At 45.6% G+C, this 21,473-nt stretch overlaps 1 protein-coding gene across 4 annotated transcripts in view; it reads right to left on the reverse strand.

The window, feature by feature from the left end:
- Positions 1-8,576: 8,576 nt before the first annotated feature.
- Positions 8,577-21,473, reverse strand: part of TLK2 (tousled like kinase 2) — a 101,755-nt gene continuing 88,858 nt past the window's right edge. For all 4 annotated transcript variants that reach the window (XM_082861754.1, XM_082861756.1, XM_082861753.1 and 1 more), the window contains 5 exons: positions 20,402-20,571; positions 19,033-19,171; positions 15,328-15,439; positions 13,381-13,488; positions 8,577-11,222 (listed from right to left, as the gene is read on the reverse strand). In XM_082861754.1, coding sequence (XP_082717880.1) covers positions 11,049-11,222; positions 13,381-13,488; positions 15,328-15,439; positions 19,033-19,171; positions 20,402-20,571 — 703 coding nt within the window. In that variant the 3' untranslated portion in view covers positions 8,577-11,048. The remainder of the gene's footprint in view (positions 11,223-13,380; positions 13,489-15,327; positions 15,440-19,032; positions 19,172-20,401; positions 20,572-21,473) is intronic.

Genomic DNA, 21,473 nt, shown 5'->3' on the forward strand with positions numbered 1-21,473 from the left:
GCAAAGCCCTTGGCACTCCACAGCTAGCTTGGGCAGGTCTGACAGACCTAAGTCCCTTCTGGTGACTGCCTTCACTGCCCTTTAGCACACATCTTGATGTGGCATGTCCTAGGATCCCAGCGCTCTGCGGGTTATTGACCACGCTGGGGCTGCCTCCAAGATCATCCTCGTGGTGCCCCCTTTCTCACATTATTTACAAGGGGGTTCAGGATTTGCCAGCTTCAGCTAAGCTGCCCTTTCTTCCTGTCTGAGCAGCTAAAACACAGGAAGCTTCTTCTCTAAGTCATCTTACAGGCTTCTACCTGCTTGCTTATCTCTGGATGTGCTGGCCACAGTTCTCACCAAGGAGTCCCCTTGCCGCTGGAAGGGAACTCAGGCAGGGCTCCCAAGGAGCCCTCCAAATTCTGGAACAGGGTTGGATCTCTCTTCCCCACCAGCCCAAGTAGGTTTGGGCATTCCTCCCACCAGGAGGGCGGAAGCTGACTACCTGACATCACCAGTGAATCACGTGGGTCCAGAAAGTCCACCACTGGCCAGCACGGTGCCCTGAGCGCCCAGTACACAAGAGATGCTCTCATTTCTTCGTTCACCATTCAACAAGCACTGGTGGCTAGCCCTGGGCTAGCTGCTGGGGAACAATGACGAGCAGAGTCGCAGTCCTAGAAGAGTCTTGTTTAGTGGGGAAAATGACACAATTTTTGCCATATTCCAGGCAGAGAAGACTGCCACGAAAGGGCTGAGGAGCACGGAAGTATGTTGCGCTACTAGGAGGGGCAGATGTTTGTTCAAGTCTCTGAGGCCCTGTTCTAGTCTCTGCCGAGGGTGAGGCTTCCTACTCCAGCGTGCCAGGGTTACGCATTGTATTCTGCTGATCGTCTGGGCCCACATCCGTGGCCACCATCTGTCTTAGATCTTCAGCTTGCAGGGCAGAGAGCCAGCGACGTCTGGGCGATTCTCCCTGTGGAGAGTCTAGCCCAGTCCCCCACCGCTTAAAGATCTTGTGCAGGATCAGTTGTCAGTGGAAGGTGGTCACAGTCTGCAGGAGTGTTGGGTGTTGTGAGGAGGTTGGGGCTTTCAGAGGGACCCCCTCATCAGCACCCAGAACCTCATCTACTTCCAAAGAAGGGTCAGTGTCCTCTGTGCCTACTGCCTCCTCACCGTTCCTGTTAAAGCTCAAACAGCCATTTGTTGAGGGCCTACTGTGTCCCAGGCATCAGGCTAGATGCTGGGGACTTAGCCAGTCCAGGAGATTTTTGCCAAGTTGATATTCACTATAATGGAATCGATACTGAGAAATGGCTCTCCCTCAGCAGCAAAGGCACTGTGGGTCTGCTGATCTCATCAGAACCAGTTTAGAGGAAGGAGCACAGACTCTGGAGTCAGAGAGACCTGAGTCAGAATCCTGACTTTCCCAGTTACTTGCTTTGTGACATGCAGTGAGTTACTGAAGCTCTCATTGAGGTCACAATTCATATTTGTAAACGGGGTAACAATTCCCATCTTGTCCTGAGAATGAAATATTTTGTGCAAAGGGAGGGCATGGCCCCTAGATAAAGACATTCAGGAAACGTCAGTACCCTCCCTGCTTCCCATCTTCCTCTGCTGTTTGGACATCAGGGTTATCTCGCTTACTCCCTACCCTGCACCCTGCCTACCTTTCGACCCCACCCCACCGGCCACGAGAGCTGCACATGTCGGTTTGATCAGGATTGCAACACAATGTTTTCCTTTGCCTGAGAGAACAAGACAACCTCCCCACCTGCTCTGAACATCTCCATGTTTAACTGTACGTAAAAATGGTGTTCTGAAGTGTAAACTAAACCGGGTAGCAGCAGCTCTCTGCCCGCTTCTGCTGGCCGATAAACACATGTCCAGAAGTAGTGGGACGAGGCCAGGCCTGGGGGTCGGACTTGAGCTGGAATTCCAGTTCAGCCACCCACTATCCAGGTGCCCTCCAGGCAAGTCACTTCCCTTCTGAGTCTCAGGAGCCCTTTGACGTACAAGTTATGGGATCATTACTCACTGTGCTTAGGGTTCCTCTTGTATTCGTCTCTTCTTCCCTGGTTCTGGACCTCAGCAGCCTCTCCGGCCAGAGGGTGCCCAGGGGAGCAGAGCCCATGGACACTCCTGGCAGCCGGGCCTGCAACAAAAGCTTAGGAGAAAGGAACACAAGGCAGGAAGAACGCAACTGGATGGCCAAGTAGAATAGGAGAACATAAATAAAGGAAAGAGGGACTTCCCTGGTGGTCCAGTGGTTAAGAATCCACCTTCCAATGCAGGGGACGCAGGTTTGATACCTGGTCGGGGAACTAAGATCCCACATGCCACCGGGCAACTAAGCCTGCACGCCCCAACTACTGAGCCCACACGCTCTGGAGCCCACGTGCCACAACTAGAGAGAAGCCTGTGTGCTGCAACTAAGACCCGACGCAGCCAAATAAATATTTTTTAAAAAGAGTTTGATCAACTAAAGGCTCTGGCTAATTAGGTGGCAAAATCTGATGAAAGAAAGAAAAAGAAAGGGAAGAGAAGAAAAAAGAAAAGAAAAAAGAAAGACAAGGTCAGTCCTTACCTGAGGCAACTAGGCTAAGGGGGTATGGGCCCCAAGGAGCATCTAAAATTTTCCCCACCCTGCACCTTTCCAAGCCAGGGGAAAAGTCTGGCCAAGCCTGGGGCTGGTCTGGGCAGATCCCAACCCTTCCGCCTTCTCCCTGGGCTCCTGCACCTCAAACCCTTGGCTCTCCACTCAGGCAATCTGCCCTTTGAGTCCCCCCTTGTCCGCAGCACTGAGGACCAGAGACGGAAGGAAGAAGGCAGGCTTGGGGTTCAGACACACCCAAGTTTCAAGGTTTGGCTCCACCTCATCCAGCTGCATGATCTTGGGACAGTTAACCTAAAAGAACTATTATTTCTCCCAGGACTTCCCTGGTGGCACAGTGGTTAAGAACCTGCCTGCCAATGCAGGGGACACAGGTTCGAGCCCTGGTCCGGGAAGATCCCACATGCTGCAGAGTAACTAAGCCCACGCGCCACAACTACTGAGCCCGCATGCCACAACTACTGAAGCCCGCGCGCCTACAGCCTGTGCTCTGCAGCAAGAGAAACCACCACGATGAGAAGCCTGTGCACCGCAACGAAGAGTAGCCCCCGCTCACCACAGTTATAGAAGGCCCGCGTGCAGCAACGAAGACCCAACACAGCCAAAAATAAATTTAAAAAAGAAAACAAAATTTTCTCCAACATCCACCTAACTGGGAAAGTTTATGGCTGTCTGTCTTCTCCTGGTCTGCCCCATCATGGCCACAAATATAACCTAAAAACAAGTCTGCCCACTCTCCCTAGGTTCTTTCCTTTACTCCCTCTTATTGGAGGACACTGAGAAGGGCCCTCCACTCCCAAAAGGGCCGCTGAGTTTGTATCCACTCACTTCGAGCCCGAGGCCTGGATTAGAAAACTTCCTTTGAAGGGACTCCAAACCCCAGCTTTTTCTTCCCCAGGGAACAGGAGATAATCACCTCATGACCCCTTCCAGGAAGCAGGGCACGCAGACTTCCTCCCCATCATCTAGTCTGGATGTGCCTCCCAGCTGGAGGAGTCACCACAGTGATGCCCACAGCTAACAGCAGGGCCCCAGAGCAAGCTCAGAGCTGGGGGCTTACAAATCCAATGCCTCCAGGATCCTCACTGGCTCCTGTGTCTCCTCAGGAGGCTTCAGCAGGTCAGAAACAAGCTGGCCAATGGAGGCTGAGAGAGGGGTAGAGGTTGGCCTGAGGCACCGCCACAAACGGGAGGGGGCGACAGAGCTGAGCTGAAGGACGCAGTTCCCAAAACCTTCCTTTCTACTGCCCTACCCAGCTGGTGCCAGAGCAGGCAGAGAGGGATGTCGCATCACCCTGTCTGCTCTACGGGGCGCTCTCCCAACCTGGAGGTGCAGGGCCTCTTAGCCTGTCTCCTTGCACTGAGGACAGGGCAAGCCAGGAGTCGAGGCCTGCTCTGCTCCACAGCTCTGGCTGGGCCAGCAGCTTCTGCATCCCTCTCTTCAAGAGGTCACCTGAGGCTTCAGGAGGGAGCTCCTGACTCCCAATTCCCAACTCCCAACTCAGGAAGGACAGGCAGGATGAGGTTTTCTCCAGTCTCTGAACTTGACCCTCCGAATGCAGGGCTGGGTCCAGTTCCTGCCCACAGTTTTGTGTGGCCCTCCCTGATCCTGACCAAAGGCAGAGCCTCCCCTGGCGGAACAGAGCCCCGCATGCAGGTGGCTGCACCCAGCTGGCCCGGCACCCACACTCCAGCTGCAAGAGACCGGCCAGACCCTTCCACAGCCCCCAGCGAAGCAGCAGCAAGCACAGACTGGGGCACCAGCGGCTGGTGACCAGCGTTTTTAAGATGAAGTCAAACGGTATCAGTGCACTGCACATGAGCCAAGCTCTAGTCTGGGAAATGTGCGTTGGGTTGAGGTGTTAAGGGTTTCTTTGTGTGGCTTGCCATCAAAGAAATTTGAAAAATACTGCTGTTGAAGACCTGGAACCAGCTACACAGTCTCCCTGGCTGTCCCTGCCCAGCTCCGATCTGCTCACTCCCTGACCAAAGACCTGCATCCAACACACTGCCCCGACCTCCTCCTCGGTCTCTCATCGGTCACTCACCCCCACCTGTCCAGCCCAACTTCTCCTTCCAGGAACTGTGCTTCAGCAGGCCGACGACCCGATGTTCCTTTAGCCATGCCCTGGGCTCACACACACACGACAAGGCAGAGAAGTAAGGGAGAGTTGTTCAAGGTGCTGTGAGAGCCCAGAGAAAGGAAGGCTGCAGGGGACGCTTGAGCTGAGTTTTCAAAGATGCTCAGATGACCAAGTCCTGGAGGCATGAGAGTGCAGGGAGAGATCTACGCATGACAGACACTTCATGGCAAGAGCACAGAATGGGTGAAGGACCCTTTGCTGCAAACACTGCCCTTCCTCACTCTCTTTCATTCTGCCCATTCTTCAAAGCCCAGTTCAACGCCATCTCCCGAATCCCCAGGCACCTCATCTCACTCTTACGGAATTCATCAGCTCCAAGCTTACATTTATTACATGTAGCTACTATATGATAACGCAGGAGCCAAGTCTGATGTACCTTTTTACATCCCACACAGCCTAGCCCAACGTATTAGAAACAGAAAGCTCTCAAGAGAAGTGTTTTGAGTGGATGCATGAAGTTTAGAGCTGTGACAACTGTAGCTCAGAGTGTGTGAGTGCCTGGCCCAGGGTCGCAGAGCATGCAGTCTTCACTAGGAGCTCTCCTGTTGTCTTGTTTTATCAGATACCAAAACCAGGTCCAGTTTTGTCTGGTTCACGTGGGCTGAGGAGCAGGGTTAGCATTAAGGTTGTGGGGAGGGTTCTGGGTGTCTGTAGATGCGAAGAAGCAATGGCTGCTGAAATTAATTTGTAGGGAAAGACCTTCCTTTTCATGCACGCCCTTCTCTTAGGGCACAGGGCTGAGTCTGACTCTAGGACAGTCTTCCTTCTAGAAACAGGCCAGGGCCCACCTGCACTGGAGGGCCCTCTGTGTCTTGCAGACACCTCTCCAAGGGCCCCTGTGATGCAGAGGAGGCATCTAGCAACACCCTCTCCTTTTTACTTTTTCAGTTGCTGAAAACATCTTTACATCTCTCACCCACTTCAAGACTTACAGCGACCGTGAGCAGTCAAGGCAAAGGGTCTGATTCCCACTTGTCAGTTAGGACACAGGGACAGGGAGTTACAGAATTTTTCACTGCCTCATCTACAAAGCAAGATGACACGATAAGAGGGCTTAGGGAACCTGAGGCAGGAATGTTCTGGGAAACCATGGCCCCTTCTTCCCACCTAACTTCACTTCTAGCTCAGGACAGCAGAGGCAGGGCTGCTACCCAAGCCAGCTGGGTCTCCAAGTAGATTTCTAAGGGCTAGCCCTGAGGGAGGGGTTACTCAGTGAAGAGAGCCCCGGGGCAGTGGAACCCAAGATTAGAGAAAGATATGCTTCCGGCTGGGCGCCAAGGTGCAGCCTTCAGCTCCAATGCTCTCTGCCCCAAGATGGCACTCAGAGAATCCACCTCACATAATGTTCAAGCCTGCAGTCCCTCCCCTTTGATCCTGCTCTACCTACCTACTACCAGTCGCCAAATCAGTCTGGGCTTTGGTTTCCTCATATATAAAATCAGCGAGATGCTTCTATGAAGCAACACAGCTGAGGAACTTCTCTGCAAAGTAGCAGTGCGAAAGCCCCTTCTGTTTGCTGATACCTCCTTCTGCGAAAGCCCCTTCTGTTTGCTGATACCTCCTTCTGCAGCTCCTCCCCCAAGCTGCCTTGGGGGTGCAAAGGCTGGGACAGCACAGGAGGCCGCCACAGTGGCAGGCTGTACCTGGAGGCCAAGGAGGTTGAGGTTACCACAGTTCTCTGGCCAGGCACTTACCGCCACACCCAGGCCTGACCGGTGGCCTGCCGCTCTCTGACCCCTGCACACCACGTGGTCTCTTGCCCAGCACCACACACGCCCCCTCCGCCGGCCAGCCTGTCTCAGGCCCTGCGAGCTTCCCCGGCACAATAGAGCTCTTTATTCCTTGCCCCTACCATGTCCCAGACCTGCTCCCGGGCCTGCCTGTTTTCCTAGCCTCTGGCAGGTTCCCCCAACCCACCCACAGAGCTTGGCATCGGCCAGAGTCCCACCTCCTCTCCCCACGATCTCTCTGCAACTCTCTCCTCCCCAGAGCCCTTCCACGGAGCTGCAGATCAGCCCCAGGATCTCCTCAGCCCAGATCCAGATTACCAGGCTGGATTCATAAGCAGACCCAGGTCTCAATCCTCCTGCAGCCCTGGACCCCTCAGATAAAAGAAAAATGTGATAAATTAATTCACAAGAAGGAGCTGATGAGTTGTTACATATATCTTAAGAGAAGGCCAAAGGTAAGAAGCTTTGCCTGAAGGAGTGAATGATTCTTGAGTATACTGTTAGGTACCAAGGCACCAGTATAAGCATATAAAAGGGCATATAAATGACAACTGGTCCTAGGACAGCCCACAGCTTAAAGCAGATTTTTATCCCCAACACAAAAAATAAAACAAAGCCACCTCTGTCTTCCAGCTGGGTGAGTTTAGACAAGTCCTGAGAGCCACCCTCCAGCTGCCCCCTTGCTGGAGTGGATGATAAGGTCAGTAGGGCTTGTGACCTTCAGTGTTTATGCCATCTGGGAGACAGATAATGGGAGGGGGGCAGCTGAGAACATACATTCTTAACAGGTTCCCAGGTGATGCTGATGCTGCTGGACTGGTGGCCACACTGGCCTATAAAACGCCTCCTCCCACACTCAGCCAGAAGCAGTCTTGGATGCAGGGTAAGAGGAGGCTGCTGACCTTGTAGAATAGAGGTTGATATTGAATCTCAAGCAAGAGAGGAAGGCTGCTGAAGGGTCTACATCATTGCTCCAGACAAAATCTCCTGACAACCTGGACAGTAGAAAGGCTCTGAACCTCAACCAGCAAACCTGGGAGTCTCACTAAATCCTGTGATCTTTGTCAAACCACACTTTCTGATTTCCCTCTTATGTGCCAGGTACTTTAAACACCTTATTTCTACTCCTCACTATAACCATGCAAAGAGATATTCCTGAAGCTTGCAGAAGGGGGATTTGAACCAGACCTAATTCTAAAGCCCAGGCTCTTAACCTCTAGGTGATTCTGCCTTAAGAAACTAAAACAGAACAGCTAGTTTGTGCACCATGTCTCTCTCCCACTTAACCCCACGTGGATTTTAATTACAGACGAAGAGGGCTTGAGTGATTGGACTGATGAGTAATGGAGAGAAGGAAAAGATTCTCAGAAAGCAAAAGATTGCCAAAGGTGGGTCGAGTTGGTTGTAAACTTCGCCTTCTTAGGAGCAAGGAGCTGGACCCAAAGCTTGCTTCTAGCTCTAGGATTCAAGGAGATAACTATGTTTAAGGACAGTTATTTTCTAAATTAAGAAACACAAGAGCTCCTTGACTGCTAATCTTCTCAGCTGGAGGAAACCCTGTCTTTCCTGGACTAGAAAGCAGGCAAGAAACAAACCCTCTAAAAAAGGACAGCAGATGTGTCCAGGTCAGCCGCAGGGTGGGGTGCGTACGGCTCTGACTGGCGATTCTCTACTTAAAGCTGCCCATGTCACGATGGAAGATTCATAGCCCAAGTCCTTCTCCTCGACCCCTGTATTCCATCCCTTCCTGGGGCCCAGTGCCTTTACCCCTGAATGGTGAGCTCATGGTCATGGCTGGGCCTTCCCCACTCTGTTCATTGCTGTATTCCCACCCACAAGCCTAGCTGTTGGCACATCAGGGGTATAAAACATGTTGCGTGAATCCCACACTCCCATCATGCCTGCAGCGTCCACTGGGACTCTGCCAGCTGCCAGAACCGCTCTAGCTATACTCTAGGCGGTAAGGGCCCCGTGTGAAGCTGGAGACTAGAGTAAAATCAAGAGGCTGGGAAATCACTTCTTAAAACTTATTTTAATATTTTCCCCACCCCCCAAACTGGGGAAGCCAACAGTCTGGCTGGATTTAATTACAAATCAGTACACATTTTTCTGTCATTGTTTAAAGTAAATCAACATTGTGGCAATGAGGGATTATCCTTGGAAAAAGTGAAACCCATATTAACAAAATATGTCACGGAAGAGCTCCACTTAGTGATTTCACTGGTTACTTACAAGTCTAGAAAAGGTCAACGTTCTGCATGTTCCCTGGGGCTTATCCATGCAGTGGAAAGAGGCCTTGGCCAGACTCGACCAAGCCCAATCAGCTCCAACCAAGCCCTAGACCCAATAAAAGCAAGAAGAGAGGGCATCCCTTCTTCAAAATGAGGGTAGAAAAGGTAGATCACCAAATAAAGTCCTACAGCTTCACTCAGAAGAACTTGGGGGAAAGGAGGCAGGAAGTTAGAGGGAAGTCTTAAAGATGCAGCATTCCTTCATCCTTAAAAGAAAGTTAAAAATTAAACACTTCATTGAATGAGATGGGATCATTGAATGAGAGGGAAGAATAGAGGAACAGAACTTAATTATCTTGAGTAAGTTTAAACATGGTCTCAACTTCATCCATCTTTTCACATATACAGACACCATCCTTTCAGTGTTGTGCTCAACCTTTGAGACCCCATGGGTATTCTGATTAGCAGCTTGAAAGTAATGGTTTAAAAAAAAGGTACGATACACACGTGTATAAATACATATATTGCAATAAAATCGCTTTGGAAAGCTAGGGGCAACAAGGACTCTGGAGCTGACTTCCTTCCCTTCAGAGTTCCACAGGACAATACATCCGTGAACCCCTCTCCAATATGGAACACTCCATCGTCCCTTAAGATCTCCTGACACTGAGGAGAGTGGGGCAGGTCCACAAAACAAACAAAGGTCTTAGAAAATGTGTCACTACTGGCATTTTTCACATGTAAAAGAAATACTAGTCATGAGTCATTTGAGAGCTCTCTACCCTTCCTGACTGCCCTCCCCCCTGCCTAGGGAACTCAGATGCCTGAATGCTGCATCTTTAAATATTTCTGGCTGAGCCCTTTTGCCACATATGTCAGTAACATTCCAAGCTGGCTACCACATGTTCAGACTCTGGCCTCCTTCCCCCTGTACTGTCGAGTGCTCTGCTGTTTCAAGGGCACAGTGGGGCCATGCAGCTCCCATTTCAGCTCCATCTTCAGTTGATCATACATCTCAGAAACAACCAAATTTTTAAAAAATTAGTTCCAAGAGAATGTTCATATTTGAAATACCTATTTCCTTTGAGATTATTTTTTAACTTCACTCAATGAATCTATTAAAGTGAGTTAGACAAAGTGTGTGTGTGCACATGCACACACAGACACACACACCAGCACACACCCACAAAATTTAGGGGTTTGGAGGTTGTTTCCTGCCAAAAGATCTAACAGAGGAAAGCTTATGTGCTGATCAAGTTTTAATATCACGGTTAACAAGAAATGTACACCATTTAGCAAGTACACACGAGACTGTGGGTGGGACTCCTGATCCCTGGAGCATCGGGCTCCCCAGCCCGTTTTCTGCCTACCTTTGGAACAGTTTCAATAGTTACTACATTCAGAGAATCCAAGAGGACTGCATGGACAGATGAACCTTTATTTAAAAAAATAGCACTTCAAATAAATTAAAAGGGACAACCGTCAAGTGTTCAAATTGTGAAGAAATAGCTGAAAACCTAGAGAGACTCCAAGCTGCAGAGTTCTAACCTCATTCTTTGTCCAATGGCAAAACCCCACACATCTCAGTACTCCCACTCAATTTTTTCCCTACTGAGATGAGGGAAGCAATTGCAAACAGGAGACCAGACGGAGGAGAAAGCTGCATCTGGCTGGAATGAACATTGCCACGTACTTGCTAATACGGGTTTCACTTTATGACCAAATGTATTCTTTCAAAAATAAAAAAGGGGGGAGGGAAGCTGCATGTTTTTAAAAACTGAAGTTATTTAGGGATAAAACACTAACTCTAGTGCCTTTAACAGGCAAGAGCAACTTTTTTTCCTCCGAAGTCAAACACCATCCCCAGCCGAGCCTTTGTGCTACAAGCTTTTCAGGAGATGTTACCTAAACTTTATTAAAAGAAAAGAACAAGTTTAAATATAGACACTGGACTAGCCCAGTCTTGTATTTTCAAGTCCACATTCTTCATCTGAAGCACTGCATCAGGGACCCCCCCCGAGTCTGCATGTTTTCAAGTTCACAGTACATGGAACCAGTTTTTCTTTTTAATTTTTTCCTCACTCAGAGCAGCCACACGCAGTGGCCGTTGACGCCGGAACCTTGGGCGGGGCCTTTTCCTACGAGGCCTGGCCAGAGTTGCCCAAGGTTTCTCCTCAATGAGAATCGATGCTGTCATGCTCTATGGATGGGAAAAAAGCAAGAAAATAAAAGCACCTGGTACAGGTTTCATGAGATCCATTTGGATTCGCTATGTTCCAAACCCGCTGCTGAATGCCATTAGTCCACTTTGTGTGTGTTGAACAGTTTGTGGCTAGGAGTGGGTCTCAATTCGAAGAACTGTTATTGGACGCCCCAGAGGTTGATGCAATAGCAGCTCCAGCAGGGCTACTTGTGGAGACCGACTTTCGGATGTGAGGAAGCAAGTAGGGGTCACAGGCCAACTGCTGGACGTCGATGCGGTCCTCCTTTCGGTAGGCCAAGCATCGTCGAATAAACGCCTGAAAGGAAAGTTTCTTGAAGAAGCCTGAAGCAGATGATCCTGGCACCCCAAGAGGGAACCCAGGAGGTTCTGTAGTAGCTGCCAGGGCCCAGAACAAACGTCTCCTAAAGAGAAGGGGCTTTAGGGCCTTGCCTGGAAACCACTAGGCAGACCCAGGAGAGACGTGCCAGACGCAGCATCTCTCTGTGGCCGCTGGTTCCTTCCCCAGCGAAGGTGCCTGAGCCATTCCCGAGGGGGCACGGGGCACGACTTCTAAAGATCTCTGTCCCCAAAGCACAAAGACCAACGCAAAACTGCCCCTCTCTGCCTCGGCTGATGTGCACGGGCACAGTACAACTTCATAGTTCTGCATCTACAAACCACGGTCTCGTGTGAACTTCCTGAGGAAGTGGAAACTGTAGTTACAAACTATCACCACGTGCAGGGTGAGGAGACCAATATTGACTAACACTGCGGTGTGCCACAGATGGGTAAATGCTTTCTCGGTGTATCTTATTTTTCCCTGAAAGATCAGCAGGCAAATGATCAGGCACTACTACATCTAAGTAGTAAAGGAAAACCTGAACAGGACTTGTCTCCTCAAGAGTACTGCAGACATAAAAACTTACTGATTTGGAATCCTAATTCACTACCAACATGGAGGTTTCCTTTGTGCTAGGTACAAAGAGCTATGTAGCCTCAGTTTCTACAATTTTAAACACAAAGGCCCTTACGTAGATTATCTGTCTTCTCCTTTTCTTAACCAGACAGTTCTATTTAATCACAGCCTTATAATATAATTCTTTTAAATTGAATCAATTTTAAAAAATCTAAAATATTATCATCCAAAGTCCATCCTTTACATTCGGGTGGTAATGATGCCTGGATGTAGGTCCATTGATCGTAGCAGATGTACCACTCTGGTGCAGGATGCTGACAGGGGGAAGGCTGTGCATCCGCGGATGGGGTGGCTGCGTCAGCAGGGAGTATATGGCAATGCTTTATGTTCCACTCAGTTTTGCTGTGAATCTAAAACTGCTCTGAAAAGTAAAGTCTATTTTAATATATCTAAAACATAAAATGAACTACTGATTTTCTATTTTTTTCATGTTTAATTAATAAAATTCCTGGTTTTTCAAAAGCAAAGACACCTACACATACTTGCTTTATTAAAGCATTTGGAAAATAACAAATTAACAGAAATGAACATAAGGATCCTTGGCCTTTAAAAATTAAGCTTTCTGGGCTTCCCTGGTGGCGCAGTGGTTGAGAGTCCGCCTGCCAATGCAGGGGACACGGGTTCGTGCCCTGGTCCGGGAAGATCCCACATGCCGCAGAGCGGCTGGGCCTGTGAGCCATGGCCGCTGAGCCTGCGCGTCTAGAGCCTGTGCTCCGCAACGGGAGAGGCCACAACAGTGAGAGGCCTGCGTACCGCAAAAAAAAAAAAAAAAATTAAGCTTTCTTAGTGAGATACCTGAAGCTGGAAGGTTTTCTTGGGATGGACACCAATCAAATAAACTCCTTTTGCCTTGAAGTTTCCCTCTACACAGCTTCCAGGGCAGGCTTTTGAAACAGTAATCAGATCACAAAGTTGCCCTGATTAAAACCTTCAACTGCCTTCCATCAGTTTACAATCTATCCTGCTGCCTCTCCTACTACTCTCCCCTCTGCTCAGCCTGCTCTGTGGACCTGCTAAGCTCACACTCATATCTGAGCTTTATTCACTTCTCTCTGCTCAGAATATTCTTCTCCCAAATCTATACATGGCTCCCACCTTCACATCAGTCAAGACTGTTCAAAAAAGTCACTTCATCACTGAGGCCTTCCCCGACCATGCTATCAAAAAAGGGGGTTCCCCCCTCTCTACTCCCTTACTCCGATTTGCTTTCTTTAAAACATTTATCACCACCTGAAACGTATTCATTTTTAGTTATTGTTCGTCTCACCTAGTAAAATGTAAACTCCGTAAGTATAGGGACCTTGTCTGTGCAGTTCACTGCCACACAGTCACATCTCCTTCCACTACCTAGAACAGTGTCTAGTACTTAATAGGCACCCAATAAATGTTTGTTGTGGGAAGAGAGGGGGAGAAGAAGGTAGGGGTTGGACAAATTACCCAGAGAAATAATAGAGAAAGCAAAGGAGACATTTCTGCTGGCCAATGGATCAAAACTTACCTTTGCTTCGGGTGTTACTACTGGCTTTGGCGGGAACTGCACTTCAGTAGCTTTGAGGATAGTATTTTCTTGTAGAATGTCTTGCTGGGACTGGTTATGGCCAAAAGGCTATCATATAAAAACAAAACAAACAAAGGTATGCCTCTGGTTAAAATTAGAGAGAACACAGACTTCCCAGGTGGCACAGTGGTTAGGAATCTGCCTGCCAATGCAGGGGACACGGGTTTGAGTCCTGGTCCGGGAAGATCCCACAGGCCACGGAGCAACTAAGCCTGTGCGCCACAACTACTGAGCCTGCGCTCTAGAGCCCGCAAGCCACAAGTACTGAGCCCACGTGCCACAACTACTGAAGCCTGCACGCCTAGAGCTTGTGCTCCGCAACAAGAGAAGCCACCGCAATGAAAAGCTCACACACCACAACCAAGAGTAGCCCCCGCTCACCACAACTAGAGAAAAGCCCACATGCAGCAACGAAGACCTGACGCAACCTTAAATTAATTAATTAATTGAGAGAGAGAACACAATTCAAAACCAAAGAGAAAGGAAAGGAGAAGACACATCTCAACAAGAACTGCTAGAATGAACTTTGGAGATGATCTCCTCTAATTCTCTCATTTTATAGATAATGGATGGAAAGGCTCAGAGCTTAAGTAACTTGCTCAAATTCCAACATCTAGGTTAAGGCAGAGCTGGGACCAGAAGCAGCATCTGCTATATCACAACACCTCTGCTAAGCTTTGCTTACAGCAAAGATGAAGAAGATTCAGAGCAGGAACCAGCAACCTCTTTTGCCCTGAGTGATACCTGTGGGCTTAAGCAATATATATGTGTGCCGCTGACAGACCCGAGACACAGATGAAGAAATGGAAAGGAAGTGAAAGAGGAGAGGGGTACCAACAAAGTGGGGAAAAAACAGAGTCGGGGCTACTCAGTGAGTGGCTTCATCTGTGCCACAAATTGCTATCTTCTAATAAACTCCTAAAAAAATAAGTTCACACCTAGTGTCATCTCTACAGTGTTTCTACTGAGATCACGATTCTTTCTAGATAACCTCTACTACTATTATCAGCAGCACTTCCACAATATCAGAGTATAAATAATAATTAAACCCTATTAGTTCTGAATAGTTTCCCCACGTTAGATAGGTACAATAAAGAAACAAACCCAAGGAGAAGTTAAAGAGGAAGCTGAGATCTGAATTAAGAATTTGGTCTGGAGATTGTAATCAAAATATTAGGAGTCTAAGGGAGTTGTAGAACTCCCAAATGGCTTAAACCCACAGCCCAATGGGGAACGCTAAAACACACAAACACACCGGTAGCAGAAATAAGAATATAAATATACAACTGGATCCCAATATATACATTTATACAAGATATTATGCTCATAAGGAAAACACAAATGTGACAATTCATTAGATGTAGTTTACCATCTACGTTTTTACTTACGCAAATAATATATCACCTTTACCAGAAGTAACAGACAATGAGTACTTTCTGATGTCACCTACCCGGTACAGAAATACAAGGCATGCGTTTATTAATAATAGCTCTAACTAATAGGGTGGTTGGCAATAAGAAGCCTTGCAGATTTTTCAAGTTTCAATTCTTGGGACCCTTAAGAATGGCTCTTGGGAAGACTGTATACTTTAGTAAACTATTTTTCCCTGTACATATTATCAGAATCAAAACATAGACTGGATCTGAGAACAGCAAAAAATGCATGTCTTCAACAGCTCCGCAGAATTCATTAGGTGCCCTGGGACTGAAAATTTCTGCTTATGCATAAAGCTTTTATAATTAAAGTCTGTATTTTCTTCCAACCACAACTTTCAGGATTCCATTCTGTATAACCCAATGATTAACTCCAAGAGAATAATCCACACAATGCCACCGTGTACATGCACCACCTAAGACACAAGCCACCACATCCAACTGTCTTCATTACCTTCCTTCCATAAAGACACTGGTAGAAGATCACACCCACTGACCAGACGTCAACTTTATTTGAGATCTTTGGTGGTTCTTTCCCAACCACAAAACACTCTGGTGGTAAATACCTGGGACACAAGGGAAATAAAAATTCTTAGAAAAAAGACTGTATAAATCTAAGACATTTACAAAAAGGCAAAATAAAGACCCTGTTAGAAATAAAAATATCTGAATCTTAACAGTTGAAAAGCCAACTTAGACCCATCTGGATAAAGTAGATGAAAAGACACTCTAACTTAAGGAGGCAGCAATGTCCTATTATAAAGCCTTAAATACATGTTTCTTACTTACGGACAGAGGTGAATATTGTCCCTAGTTCCTACTTTACCCACCCCAGCCTCCTTTCCCAGTGCTGTGCCTAATACAGGTGTCATTCAACAAGTTTTTAAAAGGAGAGGGAGCACAAAAGAAGTGCACTCCCTTTTATGACAGCTGCAGCAACAAACATTAAAATACAACTAGAAGTGGTGTGATTTCCTTTCAGGCTGGCAGAAGAAGATGTCTCCAAAATAAATTACTCCTTTAAAAGTCCAAATGAATTCAGGACCCAGTACAAATCTCTGAGGGGAGTGGCTATTCTGTCTTCTTAAGGTAGCCTCTTTTGGAAATCTAGACTAAAAATAACTACAATTATAGTCAATGGTGACATTAAAGTTCATATTATGAAAGGATATTTTACATTCCCTACTTTAAGAGTGATCAGGGGCTTATGGAAGACTACCAAATAGTGCATAAAAAGCCAAACAAACTACTAGTTATTAGCCCAACTCAATCCTCATCTGAATTCGTTCCTTCCCCACCCACCCCTGGCCTCTAAAAAGACTAGCTGGACAGCCAACCACACCAAATTGTATGGTGTGGAAGGTAAGTGCCTCTTAGCATTTAGGAAACGAAATAAATATGTTTCTCCTCATTGCCTGGAGTCTTCACCATAGCACAGCCGGAAGGCAGAATTCTGAAGATAACAAATTGATTTCTGCAGATTTCATGCTGGCAAAATCAATTCTGTGAAAAACTATTATAAACCCTGCTGTGCTTCTGGTATAAAAATCTAAATGTATAGCTGGAAGAGAATCACAAGAGTTGAGAGGCAGAAAATGTTCAGATGATGGGCTTTTTTTTTTTTTTTTAAAGAATTTTAGTTTCAGGTTGTTCCTTTTTATTTTTAACAGTCATTTTTAAATGATTAAGACCACTGACCTAGATTATTATTTCACAATGAAAGCTTTTAGCCAAAACACACATTGAAAAGTGAAAATATAGACAGAGAACTCACAAAGGGGGGTGGAGGAGAAAGGCAAAGAAATAAAAATATAGACAAAGAATCTATAAAAAGAACAGCTCTTCCAAATGCCACTAAAACCTCCCTGAACCGTAAGTTTTCATGGTTCTTGATTCTTTAATATACATAACTTAAATATGATCTTGGATAAATAACAAATAGAACCTTGATTCTAAAATGATTTTTTTAATGTACTTATAACTCTTTGGTGGAAGCAGTAGGGAAAAAGTAAGTTCTTGTTTGTGGTGAGGAAGCACAGAGGTTGTTGGACTTCTCCAAATGCAGAGCAATAATTTGACCAAACAGACACTGTCCCTTAACAGTACAAATCTGGCATATCACTTTCTAGGACTCAGTTTCCCCAACTATAAATGAAGAAATACACTAGTTCTTCACCCAAATAATAAGCATTCTAAGTCCTTATCAAGGACTCTGGGAGGGAGAGTAGAAGACAGTTCTAAGATACTACACTAAATTGTATTTAAAAAACAAACGAAGTTGCATACGCCATCATGATAAAATCCTCATAGAGAAAAATGATTCTCAAGGCCTAGTCTAGGGGTTCCTTATTTAAAAGTAGTATTCCATGTAGAAGAATTCTGGAACAACCAAATGCCGCAAACAATCACTTAAAATCTGTTATGTCCTCCCATTCTATCTATGTGTCTCTGGGACATAATACGAGGATGACATATTGAGGATGGTGATTATAAACACCAATATGGAGACTTTTTAAACCTTCATAGAAACCCATAATATTAATTTTCTCAGTAGCTCCCTCTCTACTTTACTCTTTATTATGAAAAAAAAAATCTTCAAATATGATCTAAAGTAGAAAGAATCGTAAACATCATCCAGCTTCAATAATTGTCAAGATGCGGCAAATCTTTGCTCTTATACACCCCTCTCCACCTCCCCCAAACAGATTACTTTGAAGCAAATCCCAAACATTATATATTTTTATTTAAATTCCAACCACTGAATTTTATAGCTTAGCAAATACAGCAATAGGCAGCAATGAGATAATTAATTTAAACATGAAAAATCTTTACCTTTTTAAAAAAGAACAAGCTATCAAATGAAAAGCTAAAATCCAAGTTCTGGTGAATTTATATAGCAGAGGTATAGACCTGCTTCCAGAATTTCCAACAACAGATATTTTTGTATCATTTACTGACAGGAACCCACAACCACCACCAAGTGAATAAACACTGTAAATGTAGCTTCTATTTTAAACCTAGAATCTGAAAGTTTTAATTTAGGGACTGATTTTCACTATAGGTACCATCTCCACAAACAATACGGAGCAAGGGAAAGTTGAAATTTTGTGTACATGGTGTTTCTAGCAGGATATGATTGAGTCTTTCTTTAATATGATGGGAGTGGTAAGGCCAGGACTGACGTCCCCCTCTTCTCTGTCTGTTTCAGATCAACAACCTCATTCCGAGAGAGTCACTAATCTCCTAAGGGCCAGGGCCCTTCAGTCTCAAACATAAGTGACTTGGCCAACTGACCCTGGGGTTTAACAGTATGTATTCCCCCTCCCTTAGTGCTACTGGAGGCTTTCCCATGTTCAGAATTACACATTGCAATGTATGGCTTTGTGTCACCGCCGCAGACGTGAAAAGAAAGCTCTGGTAACATGCCTTTACAATCACAAAGCCAAATGCCTGAGCTGCAGGTATCTTTTATGGTTCTCACTGTCAAAAGTAATACTTGGCAGAGTAGGATAGGGCATAGAACAGGCAGGCAGAGCTAGCTGGGGTGGGGTGGCTGGGGAGTAGATGAGTGACAACAGACGGGAAGAAATGTGGCTCAAAACCTTTTAGAACGTGGCTGCCAGAAATGGACAAATTTCTTGGTAAACCATGCTTGTGTTCTCCTGTTTAGATTTCAAGGGATGCTATGGTTATTTTACGTCCTAATCTTCATCACTCCTTAGTTCTTGAGAGTCCACCATCCTCAGGCAACTCTAAAAACAAATCCCTCATCCCATTAACTCATGAAGAGAGAGACCTGCATTTGAAATTCTGAAAAGAATTTAAGGCCATTCTTTACATACGCATGAGCAACCTCATCCTCTATCTACTCAGTAGGGGCAAACCTACAGAGGAAACAAACAACTCAAACACGTGGCCCCACATAATCTCTTTCTCAATGGTTTTTCAAGAACAGAAAGAAAAATTAAGACAAATTCATGTAAATACAAAGAGTCAAACTGTTGAAAAGACAGTAAATATTTGGAGAGGAAAGTCTACTATGGTATACAGCATTTTTGCCTAAGCAGACAGGATGTAGTTTAATTAATAATTACCAACACTTCAGTATAGCACAGCCACATCTCCATCAGCCAACTTGACAAATCTCGCAGGTACCTACCAGTAAGTACCAGCACCTTGTGATGTTAGCTCCATGCCATCCACTGAATTGTAGCTATCATCATCCATGATCTTGGAAAGACCAAAATCTGTGATTTTTATCTCTCCACATGCTGTACCATTTACTAAAAGAATATTACCTAAAAAGATAAAAAACTTCATGAATAAAAAACTTACTAATTAAAATAAACCAAGGTAATAACAGGCAAGAAGAGGACAACTGAACTGAAACTCTTACATATAACAGCAAACATTTAAATCTCTGGAATAAAACGATCTGGACTCTGGATGCTAGGGGAGAGTTGTAAGTGTCTGGCGGCAAATTTCTCTTTTCCAAGAATCACCTGCTTAATGTGCCAAAACCACCACTATGAGCAGTGGAAAAAAATAATTAACTGGCCAAAGTAAAGTATCACTTCTATGGTTGGTCAAAAATAGTGGGAAAGTTACATCCGAACTTTCAGTAAGGATCTCTTAACCACCCTGTTTAGGACAGTAGTTTCGGAGGGGGGGGGCCGGAGGGAATCAAAGAAAACATACAAGGGAATCTAAGCTAGTACCACAGTGCCACCTACAGCTCCTGGGGCAGGAAAATGTAATGGATTCAGTGACAGAAAACCCAATCACACAATAGCCATCTTTTTAAAAAATCACTTCATTGTGATGAATTTTTTAGTCATTTGAATTATACTAGAAAATTAAAGAATAGTGAATAGTGAGATTTAACATGTAGCTATCAGAAGAGGAAAGCAAAGTTAACAACCGTGCCCACCAGGAGGTAAATGGGAATCTTCCCAACACCTAAGCTCAGCTGGTTAGAGCTGTCTATAGACAACACAGGCAGACTTCTAAGCAACAGCTCAAAATGACAACAGACAGAAGTACGAAGTCTAATTGCTCTCTACTCGACTGGCGACTATCAAAGTTAGATAGTAACCATGAGAAAAGATGGAAAATTCCACTCGGAATTTAATGAAATGGGAGGCGTATGTGTAAAATAATTTGTTAATGTGGGGGGCACTTATCAGAGAGACTTGGAGTAGAGGAACTGCTATGCAGTGTGAGTAATGGGAAAAAAACAAAACTGAGCTTGCCAGAGCAGTTCTTTCTTAATCGGACTGACATCATGAACTGCCCTGGCTCTAAGACAAGGGCATTGTTTCTCCAGAGCATTTAATACAACCCACCCTCCTAATAAACCCAGTGCTGTGTGGCCGGGACTCTCTTATTCCCACTACCCAGGCAATTTAAAGTCAGATGTTATTAGGCCTTCTTGGTCCCCGGCCAAGTCCCCTAACTTTATAAAGTTAAAAATCACTTATAAGACCAAAGAAATACTACCAATACTGTCTCCTAAAAATTAGACATACCTGGTTTGAGGTCATAGTGTATGATGGGAGGTTTTATTTCATTTAAGTACTTTAAAGCATTCACAATCTGCATGATAATGGATCGGGCCTCTTTCTCCGACATTAATTTGTGCTGTTTCAGGTAGAAGTCCAGATCATTTCCCTCACAGTATTCCAATACTGTACAAAACCTAAACATAAATAAACCAACATTTGACCGTGGGGTAAGAGCAAGCAGATTAAGTCTAAACCAGCCCAACTGAAAACGTCAGGTCATTAGCTTCTCACTTCTTTCTTCTTTGCTCCTTAAAATATTCTTCTATTCTTTATTCAGTATTAGCTAACTGAGTGGTTTACTGGAAGAAAACTGCTTACTCTTTTGGTGAAGAGCGTCTGCACCCTTCCTGCTGGAACCTGCTGTGCTAAAGTTCACCCAGGGCATACCTCTCCTTGAATCAAGACTATAACAATACTGACAGGAACCGTAATGTATTTAAGCTAGATACCTCTTTTACTATCTACACAATGCTCCATTTCTAAACAAGCACCTTATGATCAAATACACAATTGTCACTGCAAACATTTTATATGACCTCAAGTGCTGACAGTGAGGAAGAATCTAGGGTTTGCCTAGGTCCCAAGGGCTGGTTGCATACTACCTCTCCTGCCAGATTGACACATACTATGATTTCTCTTTGCTAAACACACAAGGTATAAAAGAGCTTTTTAAAGTACAGTACTGATGGTTCTAACAAATGTATTATTACACAGTATGAGTTTTTTTCTTTCACTTGTATCAGTATAGCATACAGACCCCAATTTTTTTTTAACATCTTTATTGGAGTATAATTGCTTTACAATGGTGCGTCAGTTTCTGCTTTATAACAAAGTGAATCAGCTATACATATACATATATCCCCATATCTCCTCCCTCTTGCGTCTCCCTCCCACCCTCCCTCCCTATCCCACCCCTCTCGGTGGTCACAAAGCACCGAGCTGATCTCCCTGTGCTATGCGGCTGCTTCCCACTAGCTATCTATTTTACATTTGGTAGTGTATATATGTCCATGCCACTCTCTCACTTTGTCCCAGC

Source organism: Leucopleurus acutus, assembly GCF_964270905.1.
Source record: "Leucopleurus acutus genome assembly, chromosome: 19".
Taxonomy (NCBI): domain Eukaryota; kingdom Metazoa; phylum Chordata; class Mammalia; order Artiodactyla; family Delphinidae; genus Leucopleurus; species Leucopleurus acutus.